This window comes from Herpailurus yagouaroundi, unplaced genomic scaffold, assembly GCF_014898765.1.
Source record: "Herpailurus yagouaroundi ecotype Mexico unplaced genomic scaffold, PumYag 100, whole genome shotgun sequence".
In the NCBI taxonomy this organism is placed as follows: domain Eukaryota; kingdom Metazoa; phylum Chordata; class Mammalia; order Carnivora; family Felidae; genus Herpailurus; species Herpailurus yagouaroundi.
Genome location: NW_024412391.1, coordinates 76,291,306 through 76,318,638, shown reverse-complemented (window position 1 = coordinate 76,318,638; position 27,333 = coordinate 76,291,306). Strand labels below are relative to the sequence as shown.

At 36.0% G+C, this 27,333-nt stretch overlaps 1 protein-coding gene across 1 annotated transcript in view; it reads right to left on the bottom strand.

Moving 5' to 3' along the window:
* GNAT3 (G protein subunit alpha transducin 3) overlaps window positions 1-27,333 on the bottom strand; it is a 65,385-nt gene that overhangs the window by 8,755 nt on the left and 29,297 nt on the right. Inside the window, exons 3-5 of the mRNA XM_040472814.1 lie at window positions 26,246-26,387; window positions 16,139-16,296; window positions 11,009-11,137 (exon numbers count right to left, since the gene is read on the bottom strand). Of these exons, the coding sequence (XP_040328748.1) occupies window positions 11,009-11,137; window positions 16,139-16,296; window positions 26,246-26,387 (429 nt within the window). The remainder of the gene's footprint in view (window positions 1-11,008; window positions 11,138-16,138; window positions 16,297-26,245; window positions 26,388-27,333) is intronic.

Sequence of the window (27,333 nt, the reverse complement as noted above, 5' to 3'; positions counted from 1 at the left end):
AGCCACCCAGGTGCCCCAAGCCACCAAGCTCCCCAACCTCCCCAACTTGCCCAAGTTCCCCAAATTCCCCAAGCTCGCCGTGCTCACCATAGCCACTGCAAAACTCTGTGATTTGCCACAGGCTTCTAGCCATGGAACCAAACACAGACTGGTTTGATGACCCTTAAGGCTCTGGCTATTTTGGTTCCTGCTTACTTTTTCCAGCTTACTTCATACCACTTTCCTCTTTAATCCAGTCCAATCACAAGGCTATTCTTTAAGTGACTTTAGTATAAACCTACTTTTTGCTGCTTCAGGACTACTGCACAGTAAGTCACTTTTCTTCCTCACATAACTCTGCCTTTTTCGCAACTTGACGGTCTTACAGTGTCTCCTTCACAAGGAAGCCTCCTTGGTCATCTGTGTAAATGGTCTCTCTTCCTATCCCCATTTAATTTCTATCGCATCACTTTCTTTCCTTCATAGTGATTGTCACAACCAGTAATTAACTAGTTTGTTTATTTTTTATGGGTTTAATATCTACCATCTTCCTAATAGAATACCAAGCTCAGGGCAGGGACTTAACTATATTAGTGACAACTATATTCCCAGTACCAGGCACTATGTCTGACCTACAGTAGACATGCAATAAATATTTGCTGACCAAATGAATATATTGCATGTTAATGGGATGGAGGGTGGATTTTGACATCAAGTGCAGGTGCAAAAGCCATTAAGGAATGAGAGGACATGGCATGTTTAGGGTAAGCTCGTAATTTATATTTTGGGGAACATGGAAACTTAGATAAAACCATTGAGATATATGGCCTGCTCATTATTCATTTATTCAATAAATATTTATTGATCATGCCAGGCATTAGAGATTCAACCTCAAGAAGCTTCTAATTTGCTGGTGGCAGAGAAGGCAGTGGTGCATGTTGTGTTTGTGAACAGACATAGGATATACAGATAGAGAGTGTAGGGGTGATTGGAACTGAAGTAATCAGAAACTGCCGTCATTAAAATTTTAGGATGGGGGGTTGAGGCAAGTGGATGTCTGGGGAAAACGTTCCAGGTAAAGGCAGCAGAGAAAACAGCAAGAGCAAAGGATTTGAGCAGGCAGGAGTAAGGCTGATGAGTCAGGCCAGAAATAGATGAATGAGGCCTTTTATATCACATGAAAAGATATTTATATTAGAATCAGTGGGGAATGATGTGAGATTTGGGGGCAGGGAATTAAAATTGTTTGTTTGTTTGTTTGTTGTTATATTCGGTCACTTTGATCTGAGTCCAGAAGATAGATTTGATAAGAAAGAGACTAGAGGCAGAGAAAGGAGTTATGGGGCTTTCGTAATAGCCTAACCGCAAGACATTAATTACTAAGAAACATCCAAGCTGCACAAAGATTACAAAGGCAATAACTATACTTGGGATAATAAATGTCAATCGGCTGACATTACTGAAGATAAAAGTATAATACATTGCCCTTCTTTACTACTGCACACTTCATATATGAACCAGGTAGGGAACAAACATATGGAACTGAAATTCCTCAAACACACACACACACACACACACACACACACACACACACACACACCCCAGTACAAAAAGAGTTCAGTAGTAGATTGAAAGAGAAGATGCTCACAATATTCAAGATAGTGCTTAGGAGTTCAGTGGTTATGTGATTTGGAAATTTAAATCCAGTGTCAATAAATACTGTTACAGGTGCTGGTAATACCAAGCCCTCTGCAGTTTCAGATTTGCAGTATAAATGGAGGAAGAGGACAGCATTTTGACTTCAAGGTTATATTATGAGTAAATCAATCAACAAACTTAATTGTTAAAAACAAGTCAACACTCTTAGGGAAGCAAGGATAATAAATACGCATTCAGACATTTAAATCTGTAGTTTTTTTGATCTATAAAGTAATCTTAGTCTTTTTTTCAGACTTTGAAAAGTAGTTTTATCTATTGAAATTATAACATGTAGTACAAATGGAAATAGTTGGGATCGTGACTTTTATTTCCTCCATAAATGCTCATATCACCAATTGTAATATCTTAATTTTATTTTTTTATTTTTTTATTTCTTAAAAATTTTTAATGTTTATTTGTTTTTTTGAGACAGAGAGAGACAGAGCATGAACGGGGGAGGGTCAGAGAGAGAGGGAGACACAGAATCTGAAACAGGCTCCAGGCTCCGAGCTGTCATCACAGAGCCCCACGCAGGGCTCGAATTCACAGACCGTGACATCATGACCTGAGCCGAAGTCAGATGCTCAACCGACTGAGCCACCCAGGAGCCCCAGTAATATCTTAATTTTAATGTAACATACCTAATAAGAGTTTATTTGCCAGGCATGTAAGCAATCTATAACAATTTACTCAAATTTTAAAATAAAAACTTACAGTTTATACGTATACATGTAAATATACATATAGTTTATGTACAACTATTGTTTCTCTTTTTCAGATGAGACATTAAAGCAACCTGCCCAAGGCTTAGTAATTCAACTAATATCTGTAGAGGCTATTATGTACCAGGCACCATGATAGGTTCTGTGGGTATGATAGTGAACCTCATCATGTGTCAGTCTGTTTGCTTAGACCAGAGATCCCCAACTAGTACATAGTGTCCACAGTTAGCTTTAAAACTCTTAAGCTCTGGCCAGAATTACCTTCACTGTAGATTCTATCCTTCTTCCCCCAAACCAAACAATAGCTCTATGTATTGTCAAACTGGGCAAAAATGTAAAACTCTCCCCTTACCAGGTGTTTTGTTCCATTATTTTAATGGCGATGGTATAGACCTCCGGGAATCTAGCTGTTGTGTATATTCTCCACTTGATCATATGAGTATATGATGGATCATATCTGGTAAAGAACTGTGATACTGTGACTGAACAAAGATGCATCAAGTTGTGGGTTTTGGTGCACAGAGGACTGAATATACATCAGAGTTTTAAATTCCTTGTAGGCTTTTCAAACTAGAACAACTCCTTGTATCTCCACCCACTAGATTTTAACATGAAAATATCTCCATAATTCTTGTTTTCTCTTGTGTTCTAGTCCTCTCTTCAGGGTTTGCTTCCATACTGGACATCCTATAATGGGAAACTAACCAATCATGGAATGAGGGCAAAAGTTGCTGGATGAATAGAATGTTTGTGCTAAGACAGCCCAATCTTCAGTTTCCACAGTAGAAATGATATTGCTGCAGGAACCAAATTCCAGGACACCTTGATTAAGTTTTCCCCACTAAATAGCACTTGGATGAGTCTAATTAGCATTTGTTTTTGAGCTTCTTTATCTCTGTTTTTATGGCCAACTAAGTAAGCTATCTGTCTGATAATTTCTTTTTTATTTTTATTTTTTTCAAGTTTATTTATTTAAAGAGAGAGAGAGGGAACAAGCAGGGTGGGAACAGAGAGAGGGGAGAGAGGGAATCCTAAGCAGACTCCACTCCATTAGTGCAGAGCCTAATGCAGGGCTCAGTCTCACGAACCGTGAAATCATGACCTGAGCCAAAATGAAGAGTTGGACCCTTAATGAACTGAGCCACCCACATCTGATAATTTCTTTTTTAAAATCACTTTTATATTTTCAATTAGATTATATTCAAAAGTTACAAATCTGACAAGGTGACTTAGTATAACTGCTCAGATTCCTAGCATGGTGGTCATATATTTTACCTCAAAGAGGGTAATCTCATATTAATAGTTTTGAATAAGAAAAAACATTTCCAGGGAACCCCTTGCAATGAAAACGGTAATAAGAATGATAAAGGTATGAGTATTACCAATTTATGGACTCCTAGGGGAATATAAACTCCCCAGGAAAAGGGAAAAACAGAAATTTCATATACTTCCCATGTATTTCTTTTCTACAATGTAATGATAGCAAATGGCTTTCCCCAAAAATAAATGTTTGCAAAACCTTTGAGATGAGAGTCAAAGCAAGCCCAGCAATCTCACTGGCTCTCTGCTGACTTTCTCTGATCATTCAGCTTCTTCAAAGCCTACTGTTGATATTAACATCTTTGTGTAAGGGTAGCTCTTCTCTTCAGGTAAATGTATAAAATCAGCGAGGGGTATAAAATGTAGTATGACCCTTAGCGACAGTTCTTTTAACCTATCATGCAGCCTCCACTAAACACATTTTAATAGGCTTAGCTTTCTCCCAAGGAAGGGAGGACAAAGATCTGCCCTCTGAGTGTTTTGTTATGTTGATAAAAGTGACTTTTGGAAGTCTTAGATTGCATGCCAATAACCTACTCATGTTATGACTCACTTGATAAACAGTGGTGTGTGTGTATATATGCATGGGAGCAGGTTGACATTAGAGACAAAGGTCCAGGAAGCATTGGCCATTGCTCTAATGTCATCTGCCATTACAGAATTGAAATGTTCATTAGCAGATTAGACCAACATCTGGAGTTTTGTTTTCATATTGAGTGTACTGGATATAATGTTAGCTCTAAGAAGTTACGTTTTGTTTTCCTGCTATTGTAGTCCTTTCTTGTCATACATCTCTCTTCACTTTTAGCTCTTTCTCTAAGTTTTAATCTGGGGCTTATTTTAGAGGTGTAAAGCATTACAATCTATTGAAACATTTTCAAGATTCCCAAAGTGGAAGCATTTACTTATATATTTCATTGAATAAGTATTCTTCTATATAAAAATATATTTAAGAATGTATATGAGTATATATAAATATATAAGTATATGGGAGTATGGATACATATATATTCCATCATGACCATTCTGTGAAAAACAAAAGTAGAAATCAGAGAAAAACATTCATTCCTGCTGACTGAACATTTGGATTCGTCAAATCTACATAACAATTAATGAGGTAAATGTACATGTGATACAGATTGAGTATCTTTAATTCCTTGAGCAGTTAAGGTAACCAGAGCCTTAATGATATTGAATAGAATATGCAGTTCTCATTTTGCATTTTGCATGAATTTTTTTTAATGTATATTTTGGTAATACATATTTTCTTATTAATTCTGATATTTGTCAGAATTCTTAAATTAAAAAAAAGTTTTTAAATGCCTGAGTTGTATGATACAATTAAAAATCCACAGGCAAGGCTTTTAGGTGATAGCTGAACATTGATTATTTGTTAAACTACCCATGGTATTAATATAGGGTGAATTGCCAGAGTTTTATATTAAATAGTTGGCTTTACATTAAACAGTTGTGTTTTATAATCTATTTTAAACAGTTTGGAAAGCTGTTGAATTTTATGGGCTTGTGTCAAACAGTTGGCTAAATATTTAACCACACAAGATTATTCACAGTTCATATTAGATAGATTATAATGAAATAATCTGTACTTCATAGCAATTAAAAATTATTGCATAATCTACGCTAAAAAAAAAAAAGAAAATCTAACCTGATTTGGAATTTATTTTAAATTATTCTGTTGGTGGAGCTTTTTTAAGATATTTGACCATATAATATTAAACCATCTTGAGATGGCAACATATTAAAGGGCCAGGATAGATCTGTGTCACCACCACACAGCCATCACAAAATAGCCTAACCGAGTCTTTCTCTGGTGCCAAGTTCTCAAAATAGATTAGGACAGATATTTGCAGACAAAAAAGATATGCACAGAGATCATTCTAAATCCCTTCACTGCTTGTGTATAAAAAACAGAATCAAAAGGAGTTATAACCATAAAACAGTCAGGGTCTCTAAATGCTCATAATTGTTAATAACATTATATACTTGCTACAAAATGTGTGTGTGTTTGTTTAGAACTTGATATACCCACTAGATAATTCTCTAATTATTGAATAGTATAATTCACAAAGTCATTAAAATATATCACTAGAATAAATTAGACATGTTACATAGCTTATTGTCTTGATAATACTAACCATGAACATACTTGAAACAAATATATAGCTATACATGAGTGATTGCTCTGTGAGATCTAATAGAGAAGGACAAAGCTAATTTGAGATCTAGCAGCTGAGTAGACAATCAGACTCACTCCTAAACTGACTTATGCCCGCACAGAAATAAACAGAGTGCACATGATCAATTTGAAATTTAAGAAAATTATAATTTATCTCATAGATCCACTCAAACATTGTTGAGAATAGTTATGTTGAATTTATAAAACCTAAAACTCTATGTTGTAATAATTGCTGACCTCTCTTCCTCGACTTCCATATAGTTTTATGTCCTCTTAATTCTATTGTTTAATTGTGGAACAAGTAGGGAGAAAGTGGCTTCTCTATCATTGTTGGATAAATCATTATAAATCTGTAAGTTTTTCGTCCCGAGGGATTATTTTATAACAATAAAAGAGCTCACACTTGTGTTTTCCATTTACATAGTACTTTAACATTTGTAAAGATAATTTATTTTACATTTGACTGTTGGAATTCTGGTTTGATAAGAACTCTAAGGTAATTTCCATTAAATTAGGTGATACAGGAAGATGATACAGTATCTTAACAGACAGAATTTTTCATTTTGATGTTCCTGTTTAAAATTCTAGAGTTCTCTAGTTTAGTATGCAAATTAAATCTTTAGTTTTAAATAGTCACAGGATGATTTATGCTATGTGAATTTAAATCAATGCTAATGCAATATATTTTAATACCTGGGCACTTACTGAAATGAAGTTGGAAGGTATCTTATTTTTAGACTTTCTATTTTGAAACACTACCAAATTTTATACTATAAAAGTCTGTGTACTTTTAGATAATCCTATTCAGCACTTCAAAAAAAACCAAGTGATTTAACTGTGGAAATTATTAAGGGATTAATATATCTCAGTTGCGGTGACTAAGCTTAAAAACGTAATTAAATGATTTTAAATAGTTCCTTAAGAAAAAAGTATAGTTGCCTTTTTTATATTTTGTAGTAAAATTTAAATACTTTCAAAACTTCATTGTTTAAATACTTGTTTTTAAAGAAGTTCCCTGCATTTGAGTTATTATCCTTCTCCATTTCCTAACAGAAGAGGCCTTTAATAATACACCCTCTTCAGGAAGAAGAAAAACAAAACATTAAAACAAAAGAGCTGCAAACCTGTTTGAATGAATGCAAAGAGGTTGTATTTGTGTGGTATAGAAACTGTTATGTCAAAAGAAATCCTAACTTGGTTCCAAAATCCAATTCACAAACACCTTCCATTTCAGCATTGATGCTGTCATAGAGAATTAGCAAGTCCTTTTCTTATTCCTTCATAAGCGCCGACAATATACGAAAGCAGCATAGGCAATCACCTGTCTATATGACTTACGACAATGCCGCACAAAACACAGAACTACAAAAGAATGGGAAAATGGTACACCAATAGGGGTTTAAAGGTATACTCTGAAGAGGTCTATTATGAGGTAATATATCTTTAAAATAATGTTTTATTTATTAATTGCCTTTTTTAATTTTTAGAGAGATAGGGAGCATGAGCAGGGGAGAGCGGCAGGGGGAGAGAGAGAACCTTAAGCAGGCTCCACGCTCAGCACAGAGCCTGACACAGCGCTTGATCCCACGACCATGGGATCATGACCTGATCGAGACTAGTGTGCTCAACTGACTGAGCCAGCCAGGTACCCCTAAAATCATTTTTTTAAATATTAATGCAAATGCTGTATTCTATTCAGGATATAATTTTTTAAAATTCTATGAGTATTATTTGGTACTGAGTGAAATAGATGTTCCAAATAATGGACATGACTTTCTGAGGTTTATGTGTTCATTGGCAATCGTCATGTCCCTGGTTTCAGAAGCACAGATGTGCAAAGGTACTGAGCCTTGCCAACTCAGAGATATCTCACAAACAGGCGGTCATTTTTTTCTCCCTTCCCTCTTCTCTCTGAAGGGAGTTATGAATGACCAAAAACATTTGAAGAAGCACTTACTCTACAGAAAAAAAGAATGGTTTCTTTCTTTTTCTAATTTGTTTTTTAACATTTATTTATTTTTGAGGGAGAGAGAGAGTGAGTGAGTGGGATTGGGGCAGAGAGAGAGGGAGACACAGAATCCGAAGCAGGCTCCAGCTTCCAAGCTGTCAGCACAGAGCCTGACGTGGGGCTCGAACTCGTGAAATCATGACCTGAGCCAAAGTCGGATGCTTAACCGACTGAGCCACCCAGGTGCCCCTAAAAAAGAATGGTTTCTGGGGCGCCTGGGTGGCGCAGTCGGTTAAGCGTCCGACTTCAGCCAGGTCACGATCTCGCGGTCCGTGAGTTCGAGCCCCGCGTCAGGCTCTGGGCTGATGGCTCAGAGCCTGGAGCCTGTTTCCGATTCTGTGTCTTCCTCTCTCTCTGCCCCTCGCCCGTTCATGCTCTGTCTCTCTCTGTCCCAAAAATAAATAAACGTTGAAAAAAAAATTAAAAAAAAAAAAAAAGAATGGTTTCTGTCCCAATTTACCTAACAGCCCACAATGACATGCAGTGCAAGAAGTGTGGGTTTTGAAGTCAGAAAGATGTATGTTCTAATCACATTTCTAACACTTCTATGTATGATATTGAGGAAATCTTTCACCTCATTTTAGCTTTAATTTTTTTCTTTATCCAAAATAAGTACAGCAATACTCAGGTCAACATGTTATAATGAGCATGTAAAAATAGGGTATATGTAGTGCTTGGCATCACACATTTATTCATCTAGCAAGAACTGACAGTACGCCTACTCTGTGCTGGCCACTGTGATAATCACAGGAGACGGCACTGTAAACAGACATGACCCTGGCCTCCAGGAGTTCAGAGCATAGGAGACAGAAACAGAAACAAAGGAGGAAACAAATAAAGAAACAAGGAAACTTCACACATTAGTAAGTTTTTGTTTTTGTTTTTGTTTTTTAAGAAGCAAAATAGTCTGATATTTCAGTGTTGTAAAGGCATTGGCTCCCACTGGTATGGCTAGTGAGAGCTGTTTACATTTCTTCCCAGTGCCTCATTCAGTGACCTCACTTTGCTAGGTTGCAATTAACCATTGTTAGGGTATTTATAGCAAGGGAATCCTCAAGAGCCATACATCAGGCTTTCCCTTTCCCTGTGTCCCAGAGAGCCTATTGATATGTTTACCAGTACACTACTGGGTGTAGTAGTGACAGGGATGTGAGGCGATGGGTAACAGAATGAATAAGTCTCCATGAGGCGATAGTATCTGATTTGGGAACCTAATGATAAGAAGGAGCCAGTCCTTCTCATCCAGGGTCAGAGCATTTTAAGCAAAGAGAACAGCAAGGTCCTAAGGTTTGGAATGTTCAAAGAACAGATATATATAGATATATAGATATAGATATAGATATAGATATAGATATAGATATAGATAGATATATGCCATATATCAATATCTATATATATGGCAGATAATTTGTCAAAGTGACTATTTCTGAGAAGATACTAAGTTGGTGTTGCAGAGAATGACTGAGTTATAAGCTTCTAGGTATTCATTATGTGATACTAATTTTCATAACTGGTTTATGGTCCAAGCGATCTAAAATCCAGAAAATTCCATTAGCTTGTGTAATGCTTTGACAGGGTTAGGAGAGGCAGAGGGTCCAAGCAATTGGACTTGGACTCCCATGGGAAAACCTTAGAAACTGGATCAAAAACCAGAAGCCTGGAGAACGTAGTTGCCAAAGAGGAACAGCGATGACAGTACCGAAAACAAACTGCTTACGTTTGCCAAGAGTGGATGTGGATCCAAATTTTTGTGTCCCCTTTATCCTGGTTTGATCTTTGGGTCATCTTTCAGAAAATTAACTATTGGTGGACCTGAGATTTGGGTGTAAATTTTGAAGGGCTTTATTTGATATTAACTTGAAAATATCCTGGCCATCTCTGTAATATCTATTCTAATTAGATATTACATCTCACCACTTCTAATACTAAAAAAATTTTAAAGCTTTTATCCCACTGAAGTGAATTTTGCCTCACAAATGGATACAGACAATTCATGTCACTTTCGTTCAGTTTTTCTACTTTTTAAAAGTATTCCCATTTTGTGTACATGAATGGGTTTACTAATTGTATTTTTATTAATTTTTCATTATTTAGTGGTACATCTGGAACCTGGTTTTAATGTTTAATAGTCCATCTCATCAACAATCCATAGGGAGAGGCAGTTAAATATGATGATGTTTTATAGCACTATGGTTTGGATTTCCAATTCTTAGTTCAAAAAATGAGTGGTTTTGGGGTGCCTGGGTGGCTCAGTTGGTTAAATAAGTATCTGACTTCGGCTCAGGTCATGATCTCATGATTTGTGGGTTCGAGCCTGCGTCAGACTCTGTGCTCATAGCTCAGAGTCTGGAGCCTGCTTTGGATTCTGTGTCTTCCTCTCTTGCTGCCCCTCTCCTGGTTGTGCTCTGTCTCTCTCTCAAAAATAAACAAACATTAAAAACATTTTTTAAGAAACTGAATGATTTTGCACTAGCATTTCTAGAAAGGTCTTGATAATGTGACAGCAATAAAAATACTGAACTCATTTTCATACCCAAACCATGCTTATAAAATAGGCCTTGTTATTTCAGTAAATGGCATCACATTCAAATAGTTCTCCTCTCAATTATTTGCATCATTTTAAATTAAGTAAATGAATTAATAAGAGTATTTCAGGCAAATGAGAGAGTAGGAAGGCAAAGGAAATAGTATCCGTGGCACCTGTTACTTAAATTTAATTTAAATACATTTTCTTTTCTTTTTTTTAAGTAGGATATCAGTTTCAAGTAAGAGGAAAATAAAATCTAGCTACCACCTGGTCAATACAGAGGCATTTTTCTTGGAGGAAGTATTGGGACTTAGGGTGGGGGTTAGGGTGTAGGGCTATAGGAAGGCAATAGGGAAAGTAGCACTGACAGTGAGCTAGGAAGGCCTAGAAAGTATGCCTAAGGTTCACTGGGCTTGAATATGGGTTAGACCTTTCTCTGTAAAAAAAAAAAAAAATATATATATATATATATTCATATATATATGAAAAATAAAAAATACATATATATATACATATTGAATATTTCAGTTGATGATTAGAAAAGACATTGTTCATACCTGAAATGCAAATCTTTGAAGGAGAACTGAGTTTCAATGATTCCAGTTGTTTTCACTCGAGAATGTAGAACATCTTGCTCATTTGGGACATATCCAGGAGCTGTGATTCTATCTACATCATTAAGGTAGCTAATACAACAACAAAAAATAGCATATATTTTTAAAATTTGCATTTGAAGATACCAGGATTCAGTACAAATGAATTTTTACTTCAGGGTCCATTAAAATTATTAAACTCCAGACTGGTTCTCTCTAACCCTGCTCATCAGAGCTTGGTGGGCGGATGCTGCAGAATACTAAGTGTGGCACACACATGACCAATGGAGGCCTCTTGTAAAGACATCTAGGTCTGGGTGCCTGGGTGGCTCAGTTGGTTAAGCATCTGAGTTTTGATTTCAGCTCTGGTCATGATCCCGGGGTCATGGGATTGAGCCTGACCTGGAGACCCGTGTCAGGCTCCTTTGTAAGTCATGGAGCCTTCTTAAGATCCTTTTTCTCTTTCCCTCTACCCCTCTCCCCTGCTTGTGTACCCTCTCTCTCTAAAAAAGAAAAAAAAAAAAAAACAAACTAGATCAATACTACCTTAGCCTGCATTTTATGAGGTGTATGTAACAGAATTGATGTTATATAGATATATTTCAGAGAAAATTTCTGTTTCCAGGTTTTGATCATCCCCCAAAACGTCCTATCTTATAATGGTAGTCACTAGATTATCTTCAAAATGCTGTAATTTGAATTTAGGCATTTTGAATTTTAAGGGAGTTATTGGTTTTCATAACTTGAAGTTTGTCCTGTTGTTCTCCATGGATTGTCTAGCTTAGGACTCTGGACCATTTGTATGAAGTGCCATGATTATATACAGTTAGCACAATAAAAGAAAATATTTTGATTTTCTTGCTGGTTCACGATGGAACTAACTTATTTTATTGCTGAGCCATTCAGGGGACAGAAGGCTGAACTTAGAAATTGCACCCACTCCTACCTCTCTTCTCTTCCACCAATGTGTCAGTATCCTTACCTCTTTCCTGGACCACATATTTAAAAACCCTACTGTTAGCAAGCTGAGTACTGCCCTGGTTTTGCCCACAGGATCTAGAGGTGCTGAGAAGCAGAAATAGATCTGAGTAAGCCGTGTGCTCCGCTACAGTCTGTTAGATTAGAGGAAAGAAGCTGTTCTTTGCCTCCTTCTTGAAATCAGATCATGTCTTTAAACTAAAACAAAGTATCCCATTGCTTTAAAAACAGTTGAAAACCACAATTCTAGACTTTGAATATAAGGCTTTAGTAGTTTAGCAATATGGCTATTTCTGTGAAAATGTTTAATAGTGACAATAAAAGCCTGGTAAGGTTTTTATGGCAAAATTGGTCATTATATTAAAACTAAGTTTACCTGTATAGCTAAATAGGAAGATTATGATGGGCATACATCTATCCAGAAAGAATTTGAGAGGTAGAATCCAGCTAAATATTAGTTATCATTCAAAAGTTGAATTTTTCAGGGTCTAAGTTGAAGAGTTGTTATGTGTTAGCACCTCACATCATGCCTTGAAAAGCAAAACTATTTTATCCTTTTTAAAAAAATAAATTCAACAGCAATATGGGTAATATATTCTTGGAGGATCTTTCTGCTTTTGAGCTGAAACAAATTGAGTGAACACCTCAAAGGGATTTTGGCTAAATGACAAATAGGTGATCATAGTTCAGAAACACATTTATGTATGATAGGAAAATTTATTACTGTGCTTTATTCTAATAAAGCTTAATTTTTCTTAAAAGCAAGGGACAAATCAAGAAACAGATATATCAGCAGAAAATATTGGAAGCTTTTTCCAGTTTATCTATTTTCTGGTTTGTGAAGCAAGACCCTTTGTGAATTCTCTGTTGTCTAAGTCTGCACATACGGCTGGTCAGTTGATTCATGCAAGAACAACAAAAACATACCTGTCAACATAGAGATTCAATTCATTTTAATGACAGCTAAATGAATACTTTGGTAAAGACACTTTTAATGTACTTTCATTTGCATGTGTAAATGATTTCAAGCAAAGCAGAAGCATTAGCAGAGTGACAAATTTGCATTTAAGAGGCCTGCTTTTAATGAATATAAGATTTGAATACTCAGGCCTGTGGTCTAGAACTGAGGCACACTAGATGGCCTCAATCAGTAAGCCATGAAGTATTGATAAAACTCTTTCCCCTCTTTGTCACTGTCATGTCCTTTTTCCTTCAGCTTCCTAGTAGTACAGGTGCGAGCAGGGAGGTGTTATGTTGCCAACAACATTCCCTTCCCTACTCTGATTAAGATTCACTACTTTGTTAGCCTAAACTTGAAGGGGCTCTAGGTTTGAGAAAATATAAGTATCCTATTTTGACCAAAACAAAACAAAACAAAAAAGGAACAGTGGGGAAAAGGGCGAGGGGGGAAAGGGAGAAGAGGAAGACAAAGGAAAAGGGAAGGGAGAGAAGGTAAGGGGCCATTGCTCTATAAAATATGTATGAAATAGACATGAGTGTGGGACTGATCTAATATGATATTTAGTTTCAAAATGAGAATGCAATTCAGTATTTGAAAAAATTCTGTTAATTTTTGGAAGAAAGCAATGGCCATTCAACTATTTTTCTTAATAAGTGTTTTCTTTAATCTTCCTTTTAAGGACCTCTGAGGGCAGGGAGTATTAACAATTTAAATTTTGGGTGGTTTTCTTAATGAAAATTTTCTGAAACAGAGGTTGGGAGTGAAGGTGGAGAGGTGTTTTACTACTCTCTAAATCAATCAGGGTATTTAAAACCATTATTATATGGGCAACATTCACAAAATAGGTGCAAGTAGATACTGTGTAATGATGTTTAACTTGAACAGATAAATACTTTTAATATGCATCTATAACATGATAGTTCTGTAAAATATTTATTTTGTGTGTCAAAACAAAAAATCTGAAACTACAGGCTAGAAGGTCTAGAAAATACAATACAGGGTCATTTCATCTTCCCATTTTGACAACACAATATGTAATTTTTTCTGCTATTACAGAGTAAAGTATTTGGTAAACATAATGATTAATATAATTGCAAATACACTTCTTACAATATTTGAATGGAAAATTCATGCTTAATTGATAATGTATATACAAAACCAAATATATTAATTACAGCTATTGAAGGGGTTCAGGACAACACCCCAGTTCCCCAGAATGTGTCACTTTGGTATGTGGATTATTTTGAGCTGAAGGCACTTGAGACCCTGCAGGCTGAAGAGAAATCTTGCCCCTCCTTTAGCTGTATAGAAGAATCAAAATTGGGGGTCTTTCCCAGAATAAGTGTTATTAGGAGAGAGAAATTTTATGAGTGACCCATCCGCATGGCAGGGCAAACCTCTAATTACCAAACATCTGCTGTTATCCCCCTTTGAAGTTGATTCCTTCCCTCTGAAGTCCCAGGCCCCACCCTCTTCTCCTTAGTTCAGGATGACATATAGACCTCATTTTGCCTGTCTTTGGAATTTCCATGTCTATGTGGGTTCCCTGTATGTATACCAATTACATTTCATTTTTTCCTGTTAATCTGTCTTGTGTCAATTTGATTCTGAGTTCAGCTAGAGGGACCTTGGAGGGGATAAGAATTCTTGCCCCCCAACACTATCTCTCCTTCCTTCTCTAGCATTTTGTTAAGCAAAATTTTATGAGAATATTCCACAATTAAATATCTTATTGTGACTACCCTTATCAACGATTCATAAAGAAAAGTAGAGTTTTCTATACTGCACAGAGTTGTCTTAGTATTAAAATATGGCTAGGCACTGGGACACATAAAACAATTAAATGAGTTTAATAATCACATGATGATATTCCTTCTCTACTTCATCAAAGAGATGAGAGCAAGACTTTCCACCAAGTGCTTTGGAATTTAAAATGAACATGAGTGACTAATCACAGAAGACTGTTGTTGTTAGCTTTTCCTAAAATTTGTATAGTTTGTTTTCTCTCTATAATCCTTCTGACCATCACGATTAGAAAGCTGAAGTATCATGCAAATTTCATTGTTCTTTCCTCAAATAATCTTTCATTTGCTTCACTTTTACATCACCTTTTAAGTAGTACTAACATGTTCTGTTGTGAGTTCATCAAAAGAACTGTATTTATACCGTTTTATATATGAGTATGCATGGACAGATACATAGAATAAGTAATTATATTAATTTGCATACATGTACACACATGCGTGCAGGCTTATAACCAGAGTATAGGTTAAGAACTACTTACTAAAATAGAAATTTAAAATAATTTTGATAATGAAATTACAAATGGTATCATAACCTCCTAATTTTATTGTGGCTGATAATTGCCTACTGGATGATATTAGCTGTGAAAATTATATAATCTTTCTTGAGACTCAAACAGTATCCCACAAAATACAAATGTTTTGAAAATCATTACTTTCTTCTAGAATTCTGTATCATGTTCATCAAACCAATGGAGTCAAAGAATGTGTCATCAATAAAATTATTTTAGAAGAATATTTAAGTAATATGATGAGAGATGAATGAGTAGCCCAAAACATCAGTGTGTATGCCACCAATCTGCGTTTACATTGAGAACAGTGCACACAGAGGAGTCCTTTTCATTTGGGAGAAAATATTTGCAAAATGTGGGTATTTACAGGCAAATACTTTCAAAATTATTTTAAATGCTCCTTTGCTTATAGTTTTACATTTCATGATGTCACCTTGATCTATATTTCTCTTCAACTTCTTTTTGTTTTAGTGTAAAAAAATGTAAAGCTATTTACTTTCCTCATTTGTGATGACAAATGTAGAGTCTGAAGAATTATAGTTTATTTATTTATTTATTTAAATATTTTTTAAAAAATGTTTAACATTTATTTATTTTTGAGAGAGACAGTGTGAGCAGGGAAGGGGCAGAGAGAGAGAGGGAGACACACAATCCGAAGTGGGCTCCAGGATCTGAGCTGTCAGCACAGAGCCCAACATGGGGTTCGAACTCACGACTGTGAGATCATGACCTGAGCTGATGTCATCCACTTAACTGACTGAGCCACCCAGGCACCCCTGAAGAATTGTAATTCTTGACTTAAATGTTTCAACTATAATTCCTGTTAAATGCATTCACTTACTAAGCTGCTGAGTCATTGAGGTGATATTCAGATGCCCTTTCAAAGCAGGTCTGAACTCCTGGGTCTCTCCAGAGTCTTTTTATCACCTCAGCCAGTTCAGGTGTCATGCCACCATCTTGCAGAGTGTTCGCCATCACACAAAGTTGTCGTTGGTCTTCCTATAGCAATGTTTTTAAAAGAATGATAAAAATGTGTTGTTATTTGGAATCACATATCCTTTTAATAGGGCATTTCAATTTTATTCTTATTGGTTCTTTACATGTTTATTTTTGAGGGAGAGCACAAGCAGGTGAGGAGCAGAGAGAGAGGGGGGTTAGAGGATCCAAAGCAGGCTCAGTGGTGACAGCAGCAAGCCCGATGTGGGGCTTGAACTCACCAACCGTGAGATCACAACCTGAGCTGAAGTTGGATGCTTAATCAACAGAGCCACCCAGGCACCCTAAATTTTATTATTTACATCTTATTCCTTTAGGTAATAATTCTGTTAATGCAATCTTAAATTTCCTTATTTTTAAAAGTGTTTATTTATTTTGAGAGAGAGAGTACACATAAGTGGGGGCAGGGCAGAGAGAGAGGGAGAGAGAGAATCCCAAGCAGGCTCTGCACTGTCAAGTCAGAGCCCGATGTGGGGCACAATCTCACACACTGTGAGGTCATGATCTGAGCCAAATTCCAGAGTCAGATGCTTAACAGACTGAGCCATCCAGGCTCCCCTGAGTTTCCTTATAATGGCTGGGTGAAGAGTCCTCTATTGTAAAATCTATGTAACCTGATATGGTAAATTTAGGATATTTTAGGATATGTCATTAACTTCTGAATGTAATGTCAGAGGGGATAATGTAAACCGATTGAGTTTTCAGAGTCAAAATGCAAGGATAAAAGGGTAACAATTCTGATATATTCTGGCACTTCTCATTTTGATCATTGCCATGTATTTTCCAGGAAATAAAAATACCATGAAGGAATTAGAGATAACATGGAAAATAAAACTCAGTATAATTTACCAACAAGTATTGTTTGCAATCATATAAATAAAGCCGCAATAAGTATTTTGATATACACATGGTTTTTGGACATCTGTACAGGTGTTGTTTGCATGACTTTGAGGCGAATAAATAGGATAGAGGTGAAGATTTCATTAAGAAAATAGAAGAGAAGGAAAAAAAAAGAAAAAGAAAATAGAAGAGAAGGGAAAGAAGAAAAGAAGAAAAAAAATGAAATAAAGGGGGGAAAAAAAGCAGATATTGTGTTAGTCCTGATGGGATATTTGAAGGTGAGAAGGACAGAAGAAAATCAAACTTTATCAACTAAATAAAATAGTCAGCAGTTTATCTAAACTAATAAAGCCATTTTATGACAAAAAAAATTAAAGTTAAGAATTTAAGTTCCAAAGGAATTAAGTTATTGACCATGATACTGGACCAGGCAAATGAAGTCTGGGTTCAAATCGTTGTTGTCAGACTCCAAAGCTCATACTCTTTCTAGCACATAGTATTATAACAGGTTATAAGACAGCGCCTATAATATCTCACAAAATCCTCACAGCACTAGTCGCATAGACAGCATTTTTCTCCATTTTACAAATGAATCTAAAACTAGAAGGTTGATTTGCCAAACCAATAAGGACAATGAGCTTCAGAAGAAGAGTCAAACCCAAACTACTTTGTACAATGTCAGGTGGCTACCAGTGAAGAATTATCAATGGGAACTTGCTGCTTTTCTGGTACAAGTCAATTTATTATTTTAAAATAGTAAAAATGGCTTATTTCACCATTTTATTAAAAATCTGTTCTTTGTGGGGCTCCTGGGTGGCTCAGTTGGTTAAGCGTCCGACTTCAGCTCAGGTCATGATCTCACAGTTTGTGAGTTCAAGCCCTGCATCGGGCTCTGTGCTGACGGCTCAGAGCCTGGAGCCTGCTTTGGATTCTCTGTCTCCTTCTCTCTGCCCTTCCTCTGCTCATGCTCTCTCTCTCAAATATAAATAAACATTAAAATTTTTAAAAAAAAAATCTGTTCTTTGGCACAAAAACAGACACATAGACCAATGGAATAGAATAGAAACCCCAGAACTAGACCCACAAACGTATGGCCAACTCATCTTTGACAAAGCAGGAAAGAACATCCAATGGAAAAAAGACAGTCTCTTTAACAAATGGTGCTGGGAGAACTGGACAGCAACATGCAGAAGGTTGAAACTAGACCACTCTCTCACACCATTCACAAAAATAAACTCAAAATGGATAAAGGACCTGAATGTGAGACAGGAAACCATCAAAACCTTAGAGAAGAAAGCAGGAAAAGACCTCTCTGACCTCAGCCGTAGCAATCTCTTACTCGACACATCCCCAAAGGCAAGGGAATTAAAAGCAAAAGTGAATTACTGGGACCTTATGAAGATAAAAAGCTTCTGCACAGCAAAGGAAACAACCAACAAAACTAAAAGGCAACCAACGGAATGGGAAAAGATATTTGCAAATGACATATCGGACAAAGGGCTAGTATCCAAAATCTATAAAGAGCTCACCAAACTCCACACCCGAAAAGCAAATAACCCAGTGAAGAAATGGGCAGAAAACATGAATAGACACTTCTCTAAAGAAGACATCCGGATGGCCAACAGGCACATGAAAAGATGTTCAGCGTCGCTCCTTATCAGGGAAATACAAATCAAAACCACACTCAGGTATCACCTCACGCCAGTCCGAGTGGCCAAAATGAACAAATCAGGAGACTATAGATGCTGGAGAGGATGTGGAGAAACGGGAACCCTCTTGCACTGTTGGTGGGAATGCAAATTGGTGCAGCCGCTCTGGAAAGCAGTGTGGAGGTTCCTCAGAAAATTAAAAATAGACCTACCCTATGACCCAGCAATAACACTGCTAGGAATTTATCCAAGGGACACAGGAGTACTGATGCATAGGGGCACTTGTACCCCAATGTTCATAGCAGCACTCTCAACAATAGCCAAATTATGGAAAGAGCCTAAATGTCCATCAACTGATGAATGGATAAAGAAATTGTGGTTTATATACACAATGGAATACTACGTGGCAATGAGAAAAAATGAAATATGGCCTTTTGTAGCAATGTGGATGGAACTGGAGAGTGTGATGCTAAGTGAAATAAGCCATACAGAGAAAGACAGATACCATATGGTTTCACTCTTATGTGGATCCTGAGAAACTTAACAGGAACCCATGGGGGAGGGGAAGGAAAAAAAAAAAAAGAGGTTAGAGTGGGAGAGAGCCAAAGCATAAGAGACTGTTGAGAACTGAGAGCAAACTGAGGGTTGATGGGGGGTGGGAGGGAGGAGAGGGTGGGTGATGGGTATTGAGGAGGGCACCTTTTGGGATGAGCACTGGGTGTTGTATGGAAACCAATTTGACAATAAATTTAATATATAAATAAAAAAAATAAAAAAAAAGTTATAGACCACAAAAAAAAAAAAAAAAAAAAGTAAGGCAGACTTTATTCAAGACTATTGAGATAGGTGTCAAGACTATCACAATAGGGGAAAGAGATGGAACTCAACACCAAATACAGTAAGAACATGTAGAGATTTATGGTCAAGGAGCACATTGGCTGGGAGGGGAATTGGGAGAAGGGTGGTGAATACAAAATGACTAAAAAGAAAAATCAAAGGTAGGGTGAATTCTTGTTAAACTGACCTCACAGAATTCTTACTAAAGTTATGCCAGTGTAGTTGCCTATCACCTGGGGATGGTGGAGGGTCAAGACTTTGATGAAATGTCAATGATTAGATGTCAAAGACAAAAGAATATTCTTTAAACTGACTTAGCAGAATTTTTGCTATAATTGGACTATGAAAGGATAAACATAGAAGCCCAGGGTCTAGGCCTAATTGAAAAGAAGGCCAGAGGAGCCTGACTAAAGTTTGGTTATGAAATCATCACATCTCACAGAAATAAGGAAGTAATACAGTGTATCCCTTGTACCTTCAACAGTAACAGGAAAGCAAGTAAGATTCAATAAGCCTCTGTTAAATGAATAAATAAATGTATGAAATGTCAAAAAAAATTTAAAAAAAAATAATCCGTTCTTTGCATTAAAAACTAAAGTTTTGTCTCTCCTTCTTAAAGAGAGGTTCTGTTAAGACTAAAAATCTTACTACATCTTTCTTCATATTCAGATTTTACTGCTAATCCAAACAGATTACATAGATGAGCATTAACCAAAAATTGTAAAATGGCCAAAATCTAAGGATTGAACCCATTTTCCTATATTGGCATAGCGTAAAGTTTTAAATCCTTCTTCCCAATTAGTTAGATGTGAGAGAGCACTGCAAACCCAGCGAAATATGACCCAGCCAGTTTGGCTGGCATCATCCCATGTGCCTCCTTCACTATTAAGGTGTCATTCAGGACAAATGATGCAATGAACAGCTGTTCGAACCAGTTTGTCCTTAAAGGGAAAAAAATGACATGCCTTATTAACATATCTTTATGAACCAAGCTGATTTCTAATATACTCTTTCATTTAAAAAATTTTTCCAATTTCAACCTAAATACACTTTATTTGAATAGATAACCATCATGAAAATCGTCTCACCTTGAACATGTAAATGTCATAAAGTGTTCTTCGGCCACCATTTCAATCCTAGTACTTCCCTCGAGGGCAGGCCACCCTACCAGTTTGGTTTTGTCTTTCAAGACCTTTTATTTTTTTAGTTTATTGCTTGCATAGAAAAGGCAATGATGGTGATTTTCAAACAAGGCTGTGCATTATAAGCATGTGAGGCACTCTTTAAAAATACTGCTACAAGGAATTCAACCCAAAGAAATGAGGCAGGAACTCTGGGTGTCAGGTTCTACAAAGGTATTTTCAAAAATCTTCTGGGTGACTCAAATGAGCAGCCTGATTTGAGAATCCCTGGCAATACATAGTTTTCTTTAACCATAAATAATATGTTATTGGACATACTGTATTTTAATTCTGGAAGTTCTTCTGCAGTTATTAAAGGGCTGACATAGTAATTCAAAGAATCAAAATTCATGTGGCTAAGGAATTGGACCCACCAATAACGTTTGAATTTTTTAAATATATATAATATCAAAATTAACAAGTATTATGAAAAGTTGTCTTTTTTTTTGAACAGTTGTCTTCTACATAACTGCCAAAGTGATGGAAAATTGAACTCCAACTTATTATCTTACTCCCATATTTTAAAACCTCCAGTATTTCCCAGCACACTCAAAACCCAAATCCCATGTCATGGCTCGTAGTGTTTCACAAGTCTTGACCCATGCATTTTTTTTTCAATTTTATTTCTCCTTCCCTCCCTCCCTCTCCCCCCCACCCCCGCTCTGTCTCTCAATCTCTTCCCTCCCCCACAATTTGTCTCTCTTTCCTCAAGATGCACCAGACTTCTTACTGTTTCTCAAACTCAACAGCCCCCCATTTGAGAGCATTTGAATGGCTGTTCCTCCATGTCTTCTCTGTTTCATTTAGGTTTCTTCCCAAATACCAGCCCCTCAAAAATGCCTTCCAGAGCCACCCTTTCTTCCGTTCTTTCCTTATTCTCTAGCCCTCTGCCCTCCTCCGTTTTCTTTCATAGCACTTGTTACTACTTACATACTGCATATTTCTTTATTTTGTATCTTTTATCTTAGACTATCACCACATGAAGGTGGTGATATTTTTTTCTGTTCATTTCTACATCCTTAAGACTTACACCAGAACCTAATGCATAGTATTTGTCCCAGAAATATTGTAGAACAAATGAATCAATAAAATGAAATGTGTTAATTAGCTCAGACCTCATGTTCTAAGGAAGCTTTAAAGGTTCTCCAATAATTTCTCACATTTTTCAAATAGCTCTGAAGAGGTTTGAGTGGCATCCTGAAGAAATTTTATTTCCTTGTGATATATTTGGAAAAGCTTGGGAACTATGATGGTTCTGGAATGGCTCATTCTCTCAAGTTTGCATGGCTCTAGAACTGTGTTGCAAAGAAAGAAAAATATATACTGTCTCTACAAGTTACCCAGAATTTCTTCGTAAATGTTAGGGACCTCAGGTGTTCCTAGAGTCTTGTGGAACTCATTCTAAACCCTTGAGTCATATTTCCAAAGATTGCAGAAAAAAATATATCAAGGAAAGAAGAGATATCACAACCTTATCATCTTGGGAATATATGTATATGTATATATATATGCATATATGTATTTTAAACTTAGTTGATCACAGAACTTTATCCTGGAAAATTCTGAGAAATCACTGTTCTTTGGTTCATATTATAGGGTTCACTTTGTAGGATACTATCTCACAGATGGTCACAATACCCAAATCATGAGATAAAGTACTAAAACATTCAACATTCATTTAATGTTGGTCTAGAGGATGTTCTAGATGCTCTAAAATGGAATATGATAATATTCAGAGAGAACAAGTAGAAATTTACTAAATGCCTGTATTATGTCCCCTTCTTGTTTCTTCAACTTTACCCTTTACAAGTTCTATATTTATGAAATTAGTCTGTCAAATATTAATATAAGTAAAAACGAGCCCTCTCTTAGATGCATTCCCCTTCAGCTTCAGATACTATTTCTCTTTACATTCCTCAGCTATAGTTGCTAAAATGTCTTTAAACTGTTCCCATATCTTCTTCTCATATCTCAACATACTTCACTGGATTCTGCATCCACAACTTTTCTAAAACCTGTCTCATGATACCCCCAGTGATCTTGGTATTATTAAATCCTGTAGGTTTTATTTTTTATTATTTTTTAAATGTTTGTTTAATTCTGAGAGGGACAGTGCATGAGTGGGGAAAGGGCAGAGAGAGAAGGAGACACTGAATCCAAAGCAGGCTCCAGGCTCTGAACTGTAAGCACAGAGCCTGTTGCAGGGCTCGCTTGAACTCACGAACCATAAGCTCATGACCTAAGCCGAAGTCTGACACTTAACCAACTGAGCCACCCAGGTGCCCCTGTAGGTTTTAAATATACTTCTTTTTGACCTCAAGACCTTTCAGCTTAGATAAGTACCCTTTGGAATATTGAATTCTGTGACTCCATATAACTTGGTTTTCCTCTTACTATCCAGCCATCTCCTCCAACTTTCTTATTCCTCTCAAATGACCAGAAAATGTTAGTTTTTCAACACGGGCATCTAAGTCATTACTCTTCTTTACACCCTTATCTTCTCAGTCGAAGCATTTGAACTTTTCCATCCCACCCACTTCCTTAATATAAATTATACACCGTAGTATAATGCCAATGATACTGAGATTTAGATCTCTCATCAAATTATGTCCTTTGAACTTTAAATGCACATTTCAACCACTTACACATGTGGACATGTTACAGAACTTATAAACTCAGCATTTCTTAAAAGAAACTTTATTATTATTATTAATTTATTATTCCCCATCCCCACTGGTGATAGTACTTCCTTTCTTGGTAATTCTTTCCACAAATGAGGATTTAGCTCCCCATTGAGCTGTACTACCCTTTTGCAATAGCTGATGCTTTGCAATTACTTGTTCAGCATCAGTCTTCCCTCTCTTTAGGGCAAATACTATTTCCATTTCATTTACTGCTGATTCCTCAGTATATTCCCAGTGTCCAGTCCAATGTCTGCTGTATAAATAAAGTTTAATGAAATACAATTTTTTTCAAATGATGTTGGATGTGTAGACTTCAATATATAAATTTTAATGAGCTTATATTCAAAGTGATTATCAGAGAGTAAATACTCAATATTTACTAGGATCTTACAATATTTGGGGGGGGTTGTTTATTTTGAGAGAGAATGAGAAACAAGGGGAGGAGGGGGCAACAAGCAGGGGAGGGACAACCCCAGCAGGCTCCCCACAGTCAGTACAGAGCTTGATGTGGGGCTTGACCTCACGAACTGTGAGATCATGACCTGAGCTGAAATCAAGAGCCAGACACTTCACTGACTGAGCCACACAGTTGCCCCACAAGATTTTGTTTTTAAGTGGATTTCCTGTATTTCTGTTTCCTTCTGTAATAGTCTTTGAAACTCAGTGAAAAAAACACTAACATTTCATGGATGAAGAAACCAAAATGTACAAAGATTAAGTAACTTGTCCAAATTTACAGAGCTATAATCAATAAAGCTCATGGAAACTTTTTTTAGGGTTCCTTCTCTCTCTGAATGGTAATCTGCATGATGTATGAATGATAATATAAAAATATAGAAATTATATAAATATACAGTTAAATTGAAAGCCATAGGACAACAGAACTCTGAAAGCCACACATAGGTGAGATGCTTAGCAATTAATCTGTTAAAAAGTTTAAGGCAGGTATAGAGTATATTGATCTTAAAATCAAATACTGTAGAATTGTCACCAAAACGACTGCAGTTTTCAACAATTGAAATCAAAATTTGAGTTATGTAGTATCTGCCAGCTGTGATGTTTGACACTTGAGGACAAAGGTCCTCCTGAGAAGTCATGTCGGTTGTTCAGTGCTGCATAAATCACTCTGTGTTTACCATTTAATGTACGCTTTGAATAAATTACATTCTTTTTAATTCTCAGCCTACTGGCAGCAATCTACAAAGTCTATTATTTTTACTCCACAGGCATGCAAGGTCATTAAGACTCTAACCAGTTGCAGATTAGCAATCACTTCTGACCATTAACAGTATTTTTGCAAAAATCCTTGCATAGGCAAAAGCACTCTAATGGAAGCCAGAAGAAGTGGGTTTTGCCCCCAAACGCTAGCTATACAATGCTGGCCACATTGCTCATCCTCTTTGACCCTGATTTTTCACATCTTTAAATATGAGACTTATATCAGGTTGCTTCTGAAGGGCTAATTTAAAGTCTCAGTTTCTTAGGAACAGCCAGCGTCAGAGCTGTAACCAAACTACCCTTACATAAAAAAAAAAAAAAAAAAAAAAAAAGGATCATCAACTCATGGAATGGTAAAGAATGCAAAGATATTGGAGTTGAGTTCCTCCTGCAAGTTCCTCTTTTACATGTGAGAGGGCAACTGTAACTTAAAGAAGTAGGTGACTTACTGGAGCCAAGTTTGAGGAAAGCTAAAAATGGAAGGAGAGCCTAGCGGAACTCCTGACTCTGCCTTACAAATGATCTGCCCTAAGAACATACTTAGCATTTCTGTGCTCTTTGTTGGAAAATAGCAGAACAAGAAGAGGATTTACCATTTCCTTTAAAATTAACAGCATGAAAGTATTTTTCTTTTCATCCTGGCTTCCAATGGTAATTTACATGGTCGAACCCTAAACTCCAAGAGGAGTATAGGGAGAGGAAAGTACAAATGTCACATTCTTCTCTATACTTAAAATGCTGTTCTTCTCTTTTTTATTGTAGTATAACAAGGTATCTAAGAGTTGCACTGGCAACAGTTCAATTGATATCTTCTGGAGGCAACCAGCTGCTTTTGGACGGGACATGTAAAAATAAGTGAGTTTTTCCTGTTGATTGTACACTATTACTCCTCTTTTGGGTGTGGGTAGTTATTGTTCTTTGGAGAACACTATATAGTTATAGAATTATATTACAAAATATAAAATAGAATGAAATGAAACTATTTAGATGCTACCTTATAAACATAACTCTGCCTATCTGAGTATATTTATTATAGAGCTTACTTAATCACACACTTTGAATTCTTTTTTAAAAAATTGACATTATAAAATAAAAATTTCCCTGCCCCACATTGCCTTTGTAATTATTGAACAATAATGAAAATTGTAATTTTTAGTAATGTTATTACTAAAATCTGCATGAAATGACTCATAATTCAACTTGGGAAATAAATGTAGAGATATTGTAGTTTGATTTTATGGAATAAATTCTTTTATATTTAGGAAACATAACCAATATTTTTCTCTAATACAGTATATTATTTGATATTAGATTTGATTCCTAGGAAACCAGTTAATATTGAATAAGATTATAGCACACACTCAAAAAGAAGTTTCATGTAAAGAAAAAACAGAAATCTCACACTAAACAGAATTAAAGTTTCCAAATTTCATAATTCATATTCTTAAATTTTTGGTGTAGATTAATACTAGAAATTTAGTTCTACCATTTTATGGCTCAAACTCCATTGTAGGACTGCAACGGTCATTATTTGCATACTTACTGCACTTCTGGGATTCACATAATCAATCCCAAGGGTAGTCATGGCTTTCACAATAGCTAGGATGGATTGCAATATGTTACTGTAAATTACTGCTTTGAACTCCATGCATTCTTGCTCACTGTAACCGTTCTTATGGATGATCCTACAATTTAAACATGAAGAGCTTTTGTGAGTTGAGCAATTGATATTTTTTATAATATTAAAACACATCAATAATAATTTGCTTGAATAAAATTACAATATATATTTGTTACAAAAATATTGTCCATATGTGTATGTTAAATCTGAACAGTTTTATGACTATGGATTTTTATTATCATTGGGGTCTAATGCACTATTTTTTGAGCTCCCCATGCCAAATATAAAGAGGAATTAAAATTTGCTCTGGATAAACCACTATTTAAAATTGGTAAATCATGAGCATGTTACTTAGAACACTTGTTTATTTTCAAAAGAAAAATTTCCAGATTCCCAGGACAAAGATACAGAGTTCTCAAATTAGTCTTTATAACATGATGTCTAGAGGAAGTGAAGTACTTTAGTAGAACATTCATTTCTTTTCCTATCACTTAAGACACACTGGAAAATAGGAGTGCCTGTTTTCTATTCATAGCATTAACAAAGGCATCTTTTTTTTTTTTTTTTTTTAATGTAGGTAATTACCTGCTGCTAAATTCCTTATTTTTCCATCTGTGTACGTGCCGTTAGCTCTCATAGTGGAAATGCTCAGACATTTATTTGGCTGAACTCTTCTTTTCCTTCCATTCACTCATTCAATCAGAACTCAGTTTTACTTATCCTTTTGGAATAATAGATTAAAATAGATTTACCTTCTAAAAGCTAAAATCTCTGCATATGCTTATTACTTTATTGTCTATTGTATAATATGTTCTTGTTCCTTTCTAGGTTTGTTTGTTTTTTGTTTGTTTTTGAAGTGTCTTACCTTCATTAGCCATCATTTTGGGTGTCATATTATGAAGGATTTGTGTTTTATCTGTACACAGAGAGACGTTAGCATGAGGAGGAAAAGAACACTGAGGCCCTTAAAGATATTAAAACCTTCAAATATAACAATTTCTGAAGTAAAA